We start from the raw sequence: 18,980 nt of genomic DNA, 5'->3' as shown, positions 1-18,980 counted from the left end.
TTGGAGGCTGATCTTCAGGCTGCTCCTCCCTCCTTGACAGCTTCGGTTGTGGTAGGGCTCTCGGTTGATCTTCCTTACCTTTAGACCGGCGTCGAATAAATCTATCGAGTCGATCTCATCTGATAAGCTCCTCGATCTCATCTCGGAGCTGAATACACTCCTTCGTGTCGTGGCCGTGGTCACGATGATAGAGGCAGAACTTGTTAGGGTTGCGCTTCCCGGGGTGTGTACGCATCCTTTTTGGCCTTGGCAGCTGCTCCCTGACCTCCATCAGCACTTGAGCTTTTGGAGCATTGAGGAGGGCGTAGCTGTGGAATCTTCCTGGGGGAGCGCTCCACCGAACCCTGCGGTCTGGGCTCCTTTGCCTACGAGCTCGGGGAGGAGTGCGGACACGCTTGTGTCTGGGGGGAGTTAGGGAACGTGGCCGAGCTTCACTCAGCCCTTTTTCAACTGCGAACTTGCTGGAGTCACTCGCCTACCGCTCCTTCGCGGCCTCCTCGTCCTTCAGCTTGAAGCTTCCTCTGCTTGGGCATATCCTTCGGCTCGAGCCAGCAGATCAGCGAAGTCCCTGAGATACTTCTTTTTCAGGGAGAACAGAAGATCGTTCTTTTAAAGACCGCTCTTCAGGGTGGCCATTGTAATCGATTGATCCAAGTTTCGGACCTCCAACACAGCGGCGTTAAAATGGTTGACGTAAGTTCGGATGGATTCTTCCTCCTTTTGCTTGATGTTGATGAGGGACTCCGAATCTCTCCGGGGATGCTGGCTGCTGACGAAATGAGCAACAAACTGGTGGCTCATTTGATCAAAGGAGAAGATAGTACCCGACTTCAGTGCTGAGTACCAATTTCTTGCTGCTCCCTTCAAGGTAGATGGAAAAGCTCGGCACAAGATGGCGTCTGGCACGCCATGGAGCAGCATCATTGTCCGGAAGACCTCCAGATGGTCAACCAGATCCGAGGTCCCGTCGTAGCTCTCGAATTGGGGGAGCTTGAAGTTCGACGGGATTGGTTCCTGCATAATCATTTGAGAGAAAGAGGGGTCAGTGCAGATGTCCTCATCGTAAGCAGTGGGAGCATGACGGAGCTCTTCGATCCGCCGATTCATCTCCTGGAATCTTTGATTCAGGAGGTCCTCTCGACTGCAAGTCTCGAGGGTCTTCTGGTGGAATGGAGGTAGGGACCCTTCAGGGGTGGAATCGTGATCGGACGGAGGGTTCTCCGCCTTCTGCTTCCCTTTTTCGGGGAAGACAGGGCGACTGGCCCAAGTGGCCCGCCCGATCGCCAGATTCTGGAACTCCGACGATGCTCTTTCCAGTCGCACTAATGCCTGCGGCTGCTGCGGCTGCTGCTGCATGGCCTGCACTACTTCAGTAAGGCCCCTGACCTGCTGAACCAGCAAGTCGAACTGCTCCATGCCGACTGCCGTTGTCGGAGGAGGAGGAGCCTGAAAAATTGGAGACGAGGCCGGAGCTTGTGGGGCTCACTGAGATCTGGCCGCAGAGGCTGTGGATCGCCTGGTGGATGCCTTTCGGAGAGGCATCAGGTGGAGATCTGGCAGGAGAAGAAGGAGAAAGTGTCGAAGAAGATGATCGAAGACAGTCCCGTTGAGTACTCCTTTAAGAATAAGGGTATTGTGAAGACACAGGCCCCTTCCTCTAGCGCCAATTCTGTTGGTGCAGAATTCCACCGACGTCGGAGAAGCTGGAGTCGAGGGGATCGCGTCCGCCATCGGGACCTGCAAGGAAAGTCTAAATCAGAGTTGGGGGTGCTCCGGCAAGACCCTCCGACGCTCAAATCAGTACTCTGCCTCAACAGAAATGGAGCATTCGAATGAGAATTTTAGCAGAGTTTCGAGATAGAGTTTAGAGCTTAGAGAAGAACGTATCTAGGGGTCTCCTTTTATAGACGGAGAGCGTAACTGATTGACAGAGATGTTTGTAACTGTCTGGTAGTGGGCCGTTCGGGGCCACGCGAAGTTTGTTACAGAGAGTAGTGGCGTCAGGAGCTCGTTCAGGGCCATGTGGAGTTTGTTATGGAGAGTGGAGTGGTGTCCATTGTCGTGACTTGCCAGAGAGTGGTGGAGCCACGTGGAATCCGTTACAGAGAGTATAGTAGGGTAGTGGCCATTGTCGTGACTTGTCGAGAGTTCGGGTCTGATGGCTGAAGCTCGATCGGGACGTCTGATGGAGCGGAATTGCTCTCTGTCTCAGCAATTCAGGAGAAGCTCGGATGTTTTCGAGGTTGCTGATGAGTCTACTATTGTCGGATGCCTTGGGCGCTGATGCTACAGGCGGGAGTTATCTGCTGTAAAAGCTCGGACAGGAACTTTCTGTTGGTGAAGTCCGGTAGAAGTCCGATTGCCAGAGAAGTCCGTTTGGGATTTGCCTGATGTGGAAGCTCGTCTGAAGATTGTCCGTCAGAGAGGTCCAGTTTCATGAAGAATTCGACAGGGGGTCGTCCGACAGTGGAGTTCGGATGGCATTGTGGAGGTTTGTCTGCTGGAGGAGTCTTGAGGGCAATGTGGAAGGTCGAACGTTGGAGGAGTCTGGGATTCAATTCTGTTGTAGAAGTTCAGACGGAGTCCGACTCTTGTAGGAGTCCGGATGAAGTCCGCTTATTGTAGAAGCTCGGATGAAGATCGATTACCGTGGAAGCTCGGATGGAGACTTCTTATTGTGGAAGTCTAGCTTCTGGAGAAGCTCGGTCATTAACGAAGTCCGGAAGAAGTTCGGAGTAGAGATCCGGCTGGTGAAGCCTGTCCGTTGTAGAAGTTCGTCTGGAATCCATCCACTGTAGAAGTTCGGCTGGGATCCGGCTCTTGTAGAAGCTCGGATGGAATCCGGAAGGCGGTCGACCGCCGTAGAAACTTGGATGGAGTCTGGTTACTGCAGAAGCCCTGCTGTTGGAGAAGTCCGAAAGAAATTCAGAGTAGAGATCCTGCTGGTGAAGCCTGTCCGTTGTAGAAGTTCGTCTGGGATCCATCTGCTGTAGAAGTTCGGCTGGGATCCGGCTCTCGTAGGAGCTCGGATGAAATCCGGAAGGCGATCGACCGCTGTAGAAACTTGGATGGAGTCTGGTTACTGTAGAAGTCCTGCTGTTGGAGAAGCTCAGACATTGACGAAGTCCGAAAGAAGTTCGGAGTAAAGTCGCTCGTGGCAGGTTGGAAGAGATTCAGAGGGTAGCCAATCACTGTAGAAAGTCGGCTGATAATGAAGCCCAGAGAGTATTTGGGGCAGTCCGGTAGATGAATAGGGGAGCTCATTATCGGAGAAGTCCGGATGGTATTATGGAAGTTCGGACAGTCGGAGGAGTTCAAAAAGATATCGCACAAGGTTGGAAGCCGGAAGAGCCCATGGAGGGTTGGCCTTTTACGAACTTCGGCTGGGGGTATTTTATACCCAACATATATGAAAAAAATTTTATGATCACCTTTCCTCGAGATGGAGGTTTAAATGGAGTAACATTCCTTTTGGGTCTTGTGCATGCTTCTACAAAGTTGTTTGGCAGCTATATGCATATGTTTTTTTTTTTTAAAAAAAAAAGAGATAGAAAGGGAGAGAGACTCGTGGAGAAGAATCTCAGGGAGTGTAACTACCAAGGCAACTCCAATTCGGGTGCGGTTGTATCTTTGACGCAAAAGAAGGATTCCCCTAAATTTTTAAACTTTATAACAACGTAGAATTAGCAGCACATTTTGTGCCACCTCCGGTCAAGATTTTGGAGGTGCACGTAGAGCAGGTTTAACTAGAGATGTTCAATTGTCTCACATCACTCCAGGACAAAATATTGAAGAAGAAAATCTCTGGTTAGTTTTTGCATTTCTTTTTTGGATAAGGAATGCCAAGTATATTTTAGCACATTTTTTTAAGCTTACAAGGCCTATATAAACAAAGGGAAGTTGCTTATCAGAAGTCATCTCTTGTTAGTTTTTGCATTTCGTGGAGACAGAGTCAGGGAGATGGAGGTGGGTAGTGAGGGGAGAGAGATCAGAAGAGACGGTGCACAAGGAAGAGGGAGTAACAGAGTTGCTGCTGCTGAAGTAACAGAGCAGACGCCCACAGCCACAGCAATAACACTGGTTGGTGGTGACAGTGGTGATGCCAAGGAGCAGGTTTCTCTAGAGCTTTCCCACCCCTCTTCCTTTGATCACTCCCCACACCCTCCTTTTATATGTCTTCTTCCCCGCCAATAGCTTGTCCATCTCACTAACATTTCCTTTGTTTTACTTTTCTTTGCTTTCTTTTGTGATGCTTCTGCATAAAATTCTTGCCTAAACAGAAAATATAAGCAAAGAATTTTACCTAGGAGCTAGGACACACTGTAATTCCTCTAATAGAAAACACAAGGAGAAAAAAATATTAAGTTACAATATCGGCCACCAAACACAACAAGTTTGCTGTAAATCTATCCTGCCACAATTTGATTATCTCTAGTTCCACCTACTTCTCCTATAACCTTACTCTAGTAATGTTAGCACGATTTTAGAGATTCATATATCAACCTATAATAATTTTTTTTATTAACGCAATCCTATAATATTTTTCTTTGTTAGTGTGATTCTATATCATTTTTCTTTATTAGCATGATTATGTATCAATTGTTATTATTTTTCTCTGTTAGTAAAATTTTATATCTTGTTATTATTTTCCTTTGTAAGCATGATTCTGTATCAGTTATTATTATTTTTCATGTATTGAGTTTGTACACTATTATAAATAATCCCTAAGATGAATCGAATGAAATTAAAATAGAGATAATAAAATTCTTTATCTCTCTCTGATTTTCTTTTATTTCTATAATTATTTTAATATAGTATTAGAGCTACTGATCATTGTCAATCTATCAGTCTCTGTTTTCCTGTAGATCCTCTATTTTCAATGAATCTGTAGATCATCCATTTTTTGATAGATGACTAGAAGATCTTTTGTTTTTAGATAAATCCGTAACTGTTCTTCGCCGCCTTTTCCTTTATTTTTGATATTTTTCTATCTTAAACTTCTTCATCATCCAGTTTTAGCCATTTTCCTTTTTTTGGATATTTTGCTATCCAGTTTTAAATATTTTCCTTTTTTTTGGATGTTTTGCTACCCAATTTGAAATATTTTCTTTTTTTTGGATATTTTTCTGATTCTAGCTCGTTCTACACCCAATTTAAGGTCTTTTCCTTCTTTTTGGATATTTTTTTTGTCTTTGGCTCCTTTGCCACCAAGTTTGAGGCCTTTTCCTATTTTTGGAACATTTTTCTATCTTACCGCCTAGTTTGAGGTATTTTTCTTGTTTTCTATGGTATTTTTGTCTACAAACATTATCGATTTTCAGCTGTCTTCTATTTAAGTGCTAGCCTTCTCTTATGTGGTGTTTTTGTCTATAAGGATCATCGATTTTTGATTGTTTTTACTTTGAGTGCCGGTCTTCTTTTTTGTGATATTTTTATCCGCGAGGATTATCAGTTTTCAATTGCCTTCTCTTTGAGTACCGATCTTTTCTTCTATGATATTTTTATCTATAAAAAAAAAAATAATTTTCAAACTCAAGTTGGCACCTACAGTACCACCTTGAGTTTGAGGAGAAGTATTAGCACAATTTTAGAGATCACATATCAATTTATAATAATTTTTTTTGTTAATGTGATATTATAATATTTTTCTTTGTTGCGTGATTATGTATCATTTTTTTTTTGTTAGCACAGTTGTTATTATTTTTCTTTGTTTTATCAGTTGTTATTTTTTTTTTTTTTGTATGAAGTCTATACGCTAGTACGTATAAATAATTCCTAAGATGTATCGAATAAAATTAAAATAGATTAATCTCAAATGTATGGAATGAAATTATTTTAACCAGTGATCTTGTAGATTAAAATACACAAGAAAATCAGATTACATTCAAATTAATTATCTTGAAATTTCATTGAATCACTTGAGTTGGTCCATCCTTTTACTACAATGATTTCTGTTACATGACTATCATTAGCTGGACAACTGGGCAATGCACAAAATGTTTTCCTGTGAAAGAGCTGGCTCTCTATATGCATTTGAGCAAAAACACTTGGCTCTATATACCTAGTATGCTTCAATCTGTATAACTATCTTCTTTTCTCTATTAAATAACCATTTTGTGACAGGAACCCGAATGGAAAAAGTTTCTAGCACATGTTGGACCTGGATTTCTTGCGTCCCTAGCTTACATGGATCCTGGGAATTGTATCTCTCTCTCTCTCTCTCTCTCTCTCTCTCTCTCTCTCTTTCACTCTCTCTCTCTCATAGTCATTCATGTCTATGAATCTAATGCTGGAATTATGGAACAGTGGAAACCGACTTGCAAGCTGGAGCTAATCACAGATACGAGGTAAACTTTAAAACAGAGAATGACAGCCATGGTCTAGACTAGCCAATTTATCGGACCACTGTTCTAGTCTTTGCCATTATTTCTTCAATTAGTTATTTACTTCCTATCTCAAATTTAAACTGATATTATTTCACCAATTCTTGGAAAACTTACGACAACAGCTCCTCTGGGTCCTCTTAATTGCACTTGTTTTCGCACTAATTATACAGTCCTTGGCAGCAAATCTTGGAGTAACAACAGGTATCACATCTGTAATAATGCATGCCAATCTCTAAGCTTCACACTACCAGAAAGTCTGTATTGCAATCAAATTAAGCCTATATTTTGATATTGATCATTAAATTTAAAACAGGGAAGCACCTCGCCGAGCTGTGTAAAGCTGAGTACCCAAAGTATATCAAATTCTGCTTGTGGTTGCTTGCAGAGGTGGCAGTCATCGCGGCTGATATCCCTGAAGGTTGATTTGGAGCTCAACCTTTTATGGGATTTTCTTTCTTTAATCAATTCTGCTCATGGGCATATATCTGTTTCTTTGGCTTGGTGCAGTGATTGGAACAGCCTTTGCACTCAATATACTGTTCCACATCCCTGTGTGGACGGGAGTCCTTATCACAGGATTGAACACTCTTTTACTTCTCGGACTACAGAGATACGGGGTAATTAACGAAAATTATACCTTTATTTTTGTTAAAAAAAGGGATAAGGATAGGGTGATTGGCTGATTGCTCCACTAATGAAGCTGCTAATGAGCTGGTTACCTCATTATTACATAGTAACTTCGACCAGCAGTTATATTTTTACATACCATACCAGAGTAGAAGCATGGTACTACCACACTTGGATAATTCATTCAATTGTTTATTGTGATACATGATGTATACCATCCTTAAATTATTCAATTGAAACTGTTGCAATTGACATCTTAAATTAAAACTTTTTTTTTTTGAAGGGAACAGGGAGAAGCCAAGGCTTCCCCCCCATTTTTATTAGCTATTATTTACAAATATACATCAAGAGTATTTACTAAAATTAAAACTTTTTATCATAGCCATAAACCCATTTGACAAGATTGAGATCCTCAAAAGACATGGATTCATCTTAAACCTCGCCAAGGACAAACCATAGAATCGCAGACAAATAATAATTAAGAAATCAATTTGCCTATAATATATTATAATAAACAAGTTGCTAAACTATATGCTTGTGCAGGTTCGGAAACTTGAGATTCTTATATCTATGTTGGTGTCCGTCTTGGCGGCCTGCTACTTTGCAGAATTGGGCTATGTGAAACCCCCTGCATCTGAGGTGTTAAAGGGATTATTTGTGCCCAGGCTCAAGGGCAGTGGAGCCCTTGCAGATTCCATTGCTATGTTGGGACAAAATGTCCCACCGTAAGCAACTCATCTTAAATTACTACAGCTTTGTGGTTGCTAAGTCACTCTGTTGATCGCTTCGAAATAACTTTTTTTGCTTGCAGGCATAATTTATTTTTGCATTCAGCTCTCGTGCTTTCAAGGAAGACACCACGGTCCGCTAAAGGAATCAATGTAAGACCCATGCATCTTGGCCAAATTAAAACAATTACACCATCATTCCCTATCAATCATCCCAAATTATTGGAACAAAAAAGTCAATGGCTCATAGCTTTTACTTTATGTTTGTGTTGATGGATTTGAAAGTAGAACATTTCTCATTCCTATTATGATTCAAAATTGATGCAGCAAGACCTGTCACTTGTTCTTCATTCCTATACTTTTGTGACTCCACTTCTTGGCATCATGTAAGCCGTTGTTTGTAACAAATTGAACAAGTATTGCCATGCACGTTCGATGTTTATATGATTGTCATATGTAACAAACTACCATTCTCCAAGTTACTAAATTAATTAATTCCTTATGTCGATTGTTTATATGGTGACATCTTTGTATTAGAATGCCTGTCGTTACTTCCTATTGGAGACCGCATTTGCAATGTTCGTTGCGTTGCTCATCAACGTCGCTGTTGTGTCCGTCTCCGGCACCGTGTGCGCTGCTGATAGCCTATCGCAAGAGAACTCGGACAGATGCAACGATCTCAATCTCGACTCAGCATCTTTTTTGTTCAAGGTCTGCCCTCATGCTACAAACTCATACAGGATACAGCTAGTTCATTATCTCTTCTCAGAAATTATGGATAGAATTTTCAGGAAATAAGGCCATTTTCTTAAAAATTACAAAATACTTAAATTCCTTTTTTACTTTTGATAATACAACTATGCAAGTTGGTAAAGTCTTTAATAATTATATCAAATGACCCGGATTCATATCTTGCTTTATCAGAATTTGAAAGGTTAGGGGTGATTAGAAGAGCTATCTATCTGAATTGCAGGAATATAAAAAAATAGATAAACATCAAAATATTTTTTTAATGAATTAGTAGCATACTTTTATGTTTGTTAATATTTTCAAAGCACATTTTCTCCCAAAAAAACATTTTCAAAGATATACAATAAAAGGAATATAAATCTTGACCATATTGTATAAACAATGAACAAAAAAGATCATGTGAATGAGAAGTTTTTAAAAAATTTGTATATGTACAATATTCAAAAAAAATGTAATCTATATGATATTGAAAATTGATTCATCATGTGTTTCTCATAGAATGTCTTGGGGAAATCAAGCTTTGTAGTATATGCAATTGCATTGCTAGCTTCTGGACAAAGCTCCGCCATTAGCTGTACATCTGCTGGTCAATACATCATGCAGGTAGAAGTCTAAATCTTATTGTAATCTTTTCCTCCTTTTTGCATTAACTCTCAGTTTTCTATTTTTTTTCCTGAATATTGCTTTCGAGAACCTTTATTAATTCCATCAATCGTGTAGGTGGCAGGCAGAAGGGACACGTAGGATTCTTTTGTTTTAGGAACCATCTTAGATACCAACTTGCGATTGAAAGCTCTTCTTGATCTATTGTTAAATAATGCAGGGATTCTTGGACATCAAGACGAGGAAATGGTTGAGGAACCTCGTGACACGGTGCATCGCTATCGTTCCCAGTCTTATTGTCGCAATCATTGGGGGCTCTTCTGGAGCTGGACGGCTCATCATTATAGCATCGGTACCCTTCATTAACCATTTTAAACTCTTCCCTCCAAAAAAAAAAAAGTTAGGAGAACATCATGCACCTCTATCTGAGAGGTGCCACACTCAATAGGGTGTTAATTTTTGTAGTCATGTTTATCCTTCCCAAAGAGTGCTCATTACCATTTTAAAGATGATCTCTCTAACTAATAATTAAATTGTACAGATGATTCTCTCTTTCGAGCTGCCATTTGCTCTGATCCCCCTTCTCAAATTCAGCAGCGGCGGTACGAAGATGGGACCTCACAAGAACTCAATCTTCGTGAGTATTTCAGCTTAACCAATTTGTCTTGTGACATTTATTAAACACCATTCAACCGGCCAACAGTTCGAGTCTATCTACCATATCAATAGCATACTCATGAGGTGCGTGTCAGTGCTGAAGTCCAGTCACGTATGCAACACAAACTTCGGAGCATTGACTTTTCAGATCTTATATATATTTTGTGTCAACTATGAGGTAGGATTTTTTTTGTCAGAGAGTTAGGGGGAAAACTTAAAATTCTCTTTTCCTTGGAAGTTCTTTAAAAATTTTGACATAAATTTAATCTCATATTAAATTTTCTTTTTTTTTTTGATATTTATCTATCTCTTTTCTTGCCCCACCTTTGCTTAGACTAAAAAGAGAATTGGATTTTATACCACACGCACACGCATCGGCACGGCTCGCATGTGCATGATAGTACAATGGCATATCTTCCAGATAGACGTATATCTCTTTGACCAGTTGCTTTTCAATGTGATCAATCAGTCAAAGCATCCTTTTGTTCGTGTCTTCCCATAGTCTATATAAGACGACGAGTTCGAATGGCATGGTGCACACTCTTACTTCCTCTCTTTGGTGTTTAAATACTCTTATACGTCTATTCTCTTTGCTTTGAAAAATCTATTAACCCTTTCCATGATCATGCTTCAAGAGAGGGCATCTCAGTCGTATCTTGAGACAGAATTTCTCATAAACATGAAGATCAGAAATTTATTTTAGGATAGCGATCGTACACTTCCATGTTTTCTCTTTCATCTGCATTGTAAATTAACAAGCCAATCCAATCAGACTCTCGGTAAATCAATTTCTTATTCTTAATGTTATAAATAGTTTTAAATAGAATTTAAGCTCTTTCGATTTTATCAATAACACTACTTTACTAAAACTCTTATCTGACTAAAATCCTTTCACAAAGAAGAATTTCTATATAACATTCTAAGGCAAAGTTTTCTTTGATTACTTTGTTCCGATTTTCATTAAACTATTAATAAAAAATCATTTTCAGTATTCTAATTCATTTGAAACATTGAATTACTAAAATAGCATTTGTTCTTTTATTATTCTAAAGGCCGACTACTAACATCTGCTTATGGGTTTCCTATGTCTGCTCTAACGGTCCCAATATTTTATAAACTCTATTTGCAGCTCTATTCAAATCCTCCAAAATTAAATTACTTGTAATCTTAATTGTACATCAATGGGTACCGAGGAAGTTTTGATCCATAAGCCTGAAAAGTTTAATGGCCATGGGTTTCTTAGATGGCAAGAATAGCTTGAAGCTTGGTTAATCACATTAGGCCTCGTAACTATCATTAAAAAAAGGTTACCATATGATGTGTCCTCTTCCTCATCTAGATCAAGATCTTTTACCAAATCATCTGATTCCTCAGACACCTCTAGAATTGATAAGTCACCTAAAGAAATTGAGTTTCATTGTAGGGTTAAAATTCTTAATTTTCTATCAGATGACCTATATGAGATTTATAGAAAATATAAAACTGTTAAGAAACTTTGGATTGCCCTAAAAGATACCTATAGTAGAGACAATGAAGAGGCCATGAGATTTATCATTAGTGATTTTAGCAGCTTTAAGATGGTAGACAATATTCCTATTAATGACCAAATCCATTATTTTCAAAATTTGGTCCAAGAGATTCATAAAGGGGGCTCGATATTACATGAAAACTATCAAGTCTCTTGTTTAATTAACAAGCTCCCACCATTATGAACTAATTTTGGATATGTTTTTAGAAGAACCCAAGGCAACCTTACCCTTAGATCAATGATCCAAGGCATTAGAATAGAAGACCAATACCGAATTAGAAAATTGAAGAAAAACCAAATGAAAGCCAAAGTAAACCTGATCGATTCTTAAAATCTAGAACAAAAATCTAAGGGTCATAACCATTATGATTTAAACCAGATCTTTAAACCTAAGAACTTCAAAACCAAGGGTAAGAAAAAAAGGGACAGATTCTAGAACCAGCCTAAATACAATTCTCAAACTATAGAAATCAAGAAACTTGTTGATGGGAGGTTTTACTTTGTTTGTAGCCATGACAACCATCTTGCACATTAATACTTCTACTGAAAGAAGGAAATGGTTGTGACCTAGAAGTAGAAAAATCAATCTCAAACTAAACCTTCGTTCAATATGGTTGAAGGAGAACCATCCAACTTTAGGTCAGTAATCTTTATCCCATTAGTTAACTTTACCTATAAAACCACTGATTGGTGGTTAGACTTCGGTGCCAATATCCATGTTTGCACTGATAGAGCATCTTTTTCTTCTTATAAGAACTCAAGTGGAGGAAGTGTGATCATGGTAAATGGAATAGCTATCAATATTTTGGACAGAGAAAATATCAACCTAAAGTTTACCTTAGGAAATAAGCATTATCCTTTAAGACGTACAGCATGTTCTTTACATTAGAAGAAATCTCATCAGTAGGTCCTTATTAGTACAATTAGAATATAAAATTGTATTAGAGTCCAATAAGATTGTAATTTCTAAATATGATATATCTATTAGGAAAGAAATTATATCTGAGGGATTGTTCAAACTCAATGTAATTTCTCCTTCAGTTAATGAAAATTCTTCTTCAAATCCTTCTCAATCAATCTTATTAAATTTAAATCTTATGATATTTGACATAGTAGACTAGGACATATAAATTTCAAATCCATTCAAAAGATGTTTCATCTTAATTTTATTCCTAAATTTAAGATTAATCATAAATCTAAGTATGAGATCTGTGCTCAATTCAAACAAACTAGAAAACTTTTCAAATCCATCTCTCATCAACATACTCAACTCATTGAACTAATTCATAGTGATGTTTGTGACTCTTGTAGAAATCTAACCCTTGGAGGTAGTCAATATTTTTTAACCTTAATTAATAGATGATTTCTCCAAATACTGTTATTCCTATCTCTTGAAAATCAAGGATGAAATCTTTAATAAGTTTAAGATTTTTAAAGCTGAGGCTGAAAACCAAATTATAAAAAGATCAAAATCCTAAGGTTTGATCATGGAGGAGAGTATACTTCAAATAAATTTGCTAATTCTATAAAGAACATGGTATAATTTATGAAGTTACTGCTCCTTACTCTCCTCAATCCAATGGTGTTGCTAAATGGAAGCGTAAAACTCTTTTGGACATGGTTAATGCCATTATTATTAGTTCTGGTGTTCCAAAAAAACTTATGGAGAGAAGCTCTTTTGACTTCTATTTTCATTCTTAATAGAATTCCATCAAAGAATAAAGAAAAGACTCCCTATGAGTGTTGCAAGGGACATACACCAAAGTTGAGTTACTTCTGAGTCTAGGAGTGTTTAGCTAAGGTTGTTGTTCTTGAATCTAAAAAAAATAAAATTGATTCTAAAACTATTGATTCTATCTTGATTATTTTCTTGATAGTAATACCTATCGTTTCATTGTTAGTTATTTTAATTTTATTGATATATCCATTAATACCATAATCGAATCTAGAGATATAATTTTTTTTGAAAATATATTTTCTTTCAAGAGTCAAATTCCTAGAATTACACTTGATTATAACTCTTGTTCCTTACCTAGTTCATCTTCAATTTCTAGTCCTCTGATCACTATGGATCCTACTTCAAATCAACCTAATCTTCCTTCTAATCCTAGAAGGAGCAAAAGGGTTAGGATCAAAAAGAACTTGGGTGAAGGTTTCTTTACCTTCTTAGTTGAGGATATACTTATCTTATACTAGGAAGCTATGAGATCTCCTGATGCTCTACTCCAGAAGGAGACAATCAATAGTGAGATTGAATCGATTATTGAAAACTTGTTTCTTACTAATTTATCTCTTAGAACCAAACCTTTAGGTTATCAATGAATCTTTAGAAAGAAATTTAAGTTTAACAGATTAGTGAAAAAATATAAGGCACAGCTTGTAGTCCAAGGATTTGAGCAAAAAGTTGATATTGATTTCTTTGATACTTATATACTTGTTGCTAGTATTACGACTATCTATATCCTTCTTGCTCTCACTTTCATCCATAAAATCTTTGTGCATCAAATAGATGCGAAGACAACCTTTCTTCGTGAAGATCTTGATGAAGAAATCTATATAATTCAACCTAAGAGCTTTATAGTATCTAGTCAAGAGCATAAAGTGTGCAAGCTTATCAGATCTTTATATAGATTAGAGCAAGCACCTAAACAATGGCATAAAAAATTTGATAGTATTATTATTTCTTATGGTTTTTAAATCAATGAATCAGATAATTATCTCTATCATAAAAGATTTGATGATCGATATGTCCTTCTTTGTCTCTATGTTGATGATATCTTGATTTTATCTTCTAATCTTGATTTAATTAATGATGTCAAGATATTTCTTTCCCAACACTTTGATTTGAAAGATCTAGGTGAAGTTGATCTAATGCTTGGAATGAAGATCATTTGATCCCCTAATTCTATTTCTTTATCTCAATCTCATTACATCCAATTGTTGATCGATAAATTTGGTTACTCTGATTCTTCACCTGTTTCTACTCCCTTTGATCCTTCTATCTATCCAACTCTTAAAGAACTCTAATCAACCTATAAATCAAGAAAGATATGCTTAAATAATTGGATCTCTAATGTATCTCTCCAATTGAACTAGACCTGACATTGTTCATGCTATTTCTAGACTTAGTTGATATACTAATAATTCTAGTAGGATTCATTGGATTGCTTTTGAAAGAATCTTTAGGTATCTTGGAGGTACTATTCCATATTGTTTTTGATTTGTTGGCTATCTAGCTATATTGGAGGGATACAATGATGCCAACTGAATTTTCGATTCATCTGATGTTAAATCTACTTCTGGCTATGTATTCCTTCTTGGTGATAGTGTTATTTCTTGAAAATCAGTCAGCAAACTATTCTAGCTAGAAGTACAATAAAATTTGAACTTACTGCTCCTAATTCTATCTGCTCCAAAGTCGAATGGCTTAAAAATCTTTTATCTGAAATTCCTTTAATTTCATCTCCTATTCTCCCTATTTCAATCCATTATGATTTTAGAGCTGTAATAGAGTTTTGCAGAAAGAAACTTATAAGTTCAAAGATTAGTAGACATATAAAAATAAGACAAAAGCCTATAAGAAAACAAAAAATCCGTGTTATTATTTCTTTGTCTTTTGTAAAAACTAACTATAATCTTGTAGATTGCCTTACTAAAGGCCTAAATAGGACTAAGGTCTTAGAGTTATCGAGGAAGATGGGACTTAGCATATAATGGGTCCTTCAATAGTGAAACCTAATATCTGTGATAGGTGACCCCTTGAAAGAGGTTCAATGTGATAATAACAAGCTGATTGGTTCATCAGGGAGTACATATTCTTATGTATCTATAAGAGTCTTCACTTTACCCCATCCTTATGATGATTAGTGCTCCTGTGTAGATGTTAAGGAAGAGAATAGCTTTGAATGAGTTTTGAAGAGATAATCTTCTCAAGATATGACTCTACACATATCCCTAGAGGGCTCATCTATATAACAGCTTCCACATACGACTACGGCTAGAGGACATGGACAAACCCTAAGTGCTCTCACAAACAACAAGATACTTATGCATGGTCAATAAAGCACAACCTCACGATAGATCTTTCTGTACTACGTATGATAGTTGAAGTCTAGATCAAAGGAATATAGTTCAAGATCTAGTTCACTCCGATTCTTTTAAATCAACACTATCTATACTAAGTAAGGTTAAAGCACTTCGCCTATTGCATAGTCTAAATAATTAACAATAAAATTTAATTATATTAATATTAAATAATCAGTATTATTTATTTTAAAATTTTAAAATTTGAGTTTTGAGAGAGATTGTTCGGGAGTTGGAGGGAAAGCTCAAAATTTTTCTTCCCTCTAAAGTTTCCTAAAAGTTTTGGAATGAGTTTAGTCCCATATTAGAAAGGGACAATCTTTTTTGATGTTGACCTTCTTTTCTTGCCCACCTTTGCTCGGACTAAGGAGGAAAATGGGTTTTACACCACACACGCATGTGCCGACTCGACTCGGCCTGACTTGCATGCGTGCAAAAATGTGGCACGATGTGGCATGGCACACACCATGATGGTACAATAATTTTATATTTTAGATTATCATATTTTATTTTTTTATTTTTTATTTTATTTTATTTTAAATTATATTTTAAATCGTCGTTGCCATATGCGATCAAACGGTCAATTATTGACCAGATGGACATATCTCCCAAATAGACATATATTTTTTTAACTAGTCGCTTCCCATCATGGTCAACCAGTCAAAGCATCCCTTTGTTCATATCTTTCTATGGTCTATATAAGACCATGAGTTCGAATGGCATGGCATACTGAAAAACAATGATCGTATTTCTCTTCTCAAGTCTTTGTTCTCTCTCCTACTTTCTCTCTTTAGTATTTAAATACTCTTCTATTTCTATTCTTTTAGCTAAGTTTTGAAAGATTTGTCAACCCTCTCCATGATCATGCTCTAAGAGAAGGCATCCCGATCATATCTTGGAATAAAATTGCTAATAAACATTGGCATGAGGGTCGAAAATTTATCTTAGGATAGTGATCACACATTTCCAGATTTTCCCTTTCATCTGCATTGTAAATCATCGAGCTAATCCAACGATGCTCTCAATAAGTTAATTTCTTATTCTTAATCTTATAAGTAGTATTTAAATAGAATTTAAATTCTTTCAATTTTATCAAAAATACTACTTTATTGAAACTCTTGTTTGACTAAAATACTTTTACAAAGAAGAATTTCTACGTAACATTTTTAACTGAAAATGTTCTAAACTCTATCTTCTGGATACATATATGCATGTATACCATGCATGTATATATATATATATATATATATATATATATATATATATATATATATATATATATATATATATATATATATATATATATATATATGCATACATGCAAACATGCATATATATATATATATATATATATATATATATATATATATATATATATATATGCATGTTTGCATGTTTGCATATATGTATGTGTATGAGTGTGTTTGCATATATATATACCCATACATATACATACATACATACATACATACGTACATATATATATATATATATATATATATATATATATATATATATATATATATATATATATATATATATATATATATATATATATATATGTACGTATGTATGTATGTATGTATGTATGTATGTATGTATGTATGCATGTATGTATGTATGTTTGTTTGTTTGTATGTATATGTATGTATGTATGTATGTCTATGTATGTGTATATGCATATGAAGCAAGAAGACTATATATTTGTATATTTGTGTATGTACTTATGTATGTATACATACAGATATGTAATACATATTGTACACATACATATGGATATGTATTATGCGCACACACACACTAAATCCTTGTCAGGTAAAAATCCACAATTATCTTTCATATACAATAGGCATCACATTTTATACTAACTTAAATTATGTTTACATTCATTGATGCAGATCATTGTCGTCTCATGGATCCTCTGTTCATGCATGACTGGAATTAACATCTACTTTCTAAGCTCCCAATTTGTTAAATGGCTGATCCATAGTAGCCTGCCAAAGGTTGCCAATGTTTTTATTGGCATCATTGTCTTCCCTCTCATGGCCATTTATATCATCACGGTTATCTACCTAATCTTTAGGAAGGATACAGTTGTGACATTTATCGAGACACCTGATTCGCAACAGATTGAGATAGAGAAGGGAATGCACTGTGCTAAAGGCGACAACGGGATTGGAGCTATACCATATAGAGAGGACCTGTCTGATATCTCTCTTCCTAATTAAACAAGAGTACTCATCTTCGAACATATGCTACAAAAGAAAAAAACTATCATGTAATAGTCTAGTTGTACCATGCATGATATATATATATATATATATATATATATATATATATATATATATATATATATATATATATATATATATATATATATATATATATATATATATATATTTCTTTATGTATTTGGAGGGAGAAATGATTTGTATTCATAGACGAGCATCCCCATCAATTGTGTGTTCCGAAAATGAAAAAAAAGCAATAAAAAAGAAAATATAAGAGGTGGATTGGAACGTTAAGGATCTATTTGGTTGCGCAAAGTTATTCTAAAACATCCTTCTTTGTAAAACAAGTTTTATGAAAAATATGACCTCTTGTTTTTCACTCCTAGTAGTTAGGGATGGAATCCTAAATTACCTTCCTATGTAGGCTGATAGACCTTGTCCAAAGAAATCATATGCACCCTCTTTACATCCCTCTAGCAGTACCAGGCCCATAAGAATCTATTGAACATCTCTCCAGCTTATGAATGATATATTTTGGAATAATAGTACTGGCGATGAGGTAGACTCGTATAGCACAGCATGGTCTTAATAAGGGTAACCTGTTCATTATGGAAAGAGATTTTGATTTCCATCCCTCCAATCTATCATGGATACTCTATTCCAATGAACTACATGCTACCCTGGTCAATCTTCTTCTAGAAATGGGAACTCCAAAAAGTTTTCGTGGGCTGCAAGGTTCCTAGATTTTCAAGGTTTCCTTGATCACATGCTTCATGAGTGTATTAATCCCATGGCTGAATCGGATAGCCAACTATACTGGTTCATGCGCTGGCAGGATGCATAGCTCTAGTCCTCCAAAATCTGCTTAAGTATATCTACATTAGATTTTGTTGCACAAGCGAGGATGAGACAATCATCATCAAAAAAATAGATGAGAAACTGTTGGAGCATCAGGGGTTGATTGGTAGACCGAGCCTAATCTAGTGGTAGATTTGAACACAATCTAGTTCATATGTGAGCTTAATTCAGAAATTTAAGATTTAATTAGATTACAAACTAGTTTGCTAATTGATTCCATGAACAAATCTGATCCAATCTGTTTACTCAACTCTACTTCTAGGTAAGTCCTATCATGCCCTGAACATGTCACCTGGGTCGACCATATAATACGGCTATATGAATCATAGGGCAAGTCTTGAAGATCATGCAAGGCCTATAAGATGACTCCATCGCTCACACTCTATGCTTAAACCTACCAAAACTATATATTCTGCAACTATCTACCAATTTCAGACTCAAGTATAGTAATTGATCAATCCCTTAATCTACGTACTCAAGGACCAGATATTCTCTTTGAAAAGGCAAGTCTAGCTTAAAAAGGCTTCTC

At 36.6% G+C, this 18,980-nt stretch overlaps 1 protein-coding gene across 1 annotated transcript; it reads left to right on the top strand.

The window, feature by feature from the left end:
* The first annotated feature begins 3,953 nt into the window (after positions 1 to 3,953).
* Positions 3,954 to 17,645, top strand: LOC140855414 (metal transporter Nramp7.2-like). Its single transcript, XM_073251306.1, has 13 exons — positions 3,954 to 4,113; positions 6,124 to 6,202; positions 6,307 to 6,347; positions 6,509 to 6,587; positions 6,700 to 6,804; positions 6,894 to 7,003; positions 7,557 to 7,738; positions 7,825 to 7,894; positions 8,279 to 8,452; positions 8,990 to 9,094; positions 9,315 to 9,446; positions 9,636 to 9,731; positions 17,261 to 17,645. Exons 1-13 carry the CDS (start codon positions 3,961 to 3,963, stop codon positions 17,588 to 17,590), a joined length of 1,656 nt encoding a protein of 551 aa, XP_073107407.1. The 5' UTR covers positions 3,954 to 3,960; the 3' UTR covers positions 17,591 to 17,645.
* The last annotated feature ends 1,335 nt before the right edge of the window (positions 17,646 to 18,980 follow it).

The sequence above is a fragment of the Elaeis guineensis genome, chromosome 2, assembly GCF_000442705.2.
Source record: "Elaeis guineensis isolate ETL-2024a chromosome 2, EG11, whole genome shotgun sequence".
NCBI lineage: Eukaryota > Viridiplantae > Streptophyta > Magnoliopsida > Arecales > Arecaceae > Elaeis > Elaeis guineensis.
Note: the sequence above shows the minus strand (reverse complement) of the source record. Positions and strands in the feature narration are given on the sequence as shown.

Excerpts from the sequence above, each read along its gene's own strand:
- LOC140855414 (XM_073251306.1), top strand. The coding sequence starts at position 3,961 with ATGGAGGTGGGTAGTGAGGGGAGAGAGATCAGAAGAGACGGTGCACAA. Across the intron at positions 6,805-6,893 it reads CGCGGCTGATATCCCTGAAG|TGATTGGAACAGCCTTTGCA; the intron begins GTTGATTTGGAG and ends GGCTTGGTGCAG. Across the intron at positions 7,895-8,278 it reads GGTCCGCTAAAGGAATCAAT|AATGCCTGTCGTTACTTCCT; the intron begins GTAAGACCCATG and ends TCTTTGTATTAG.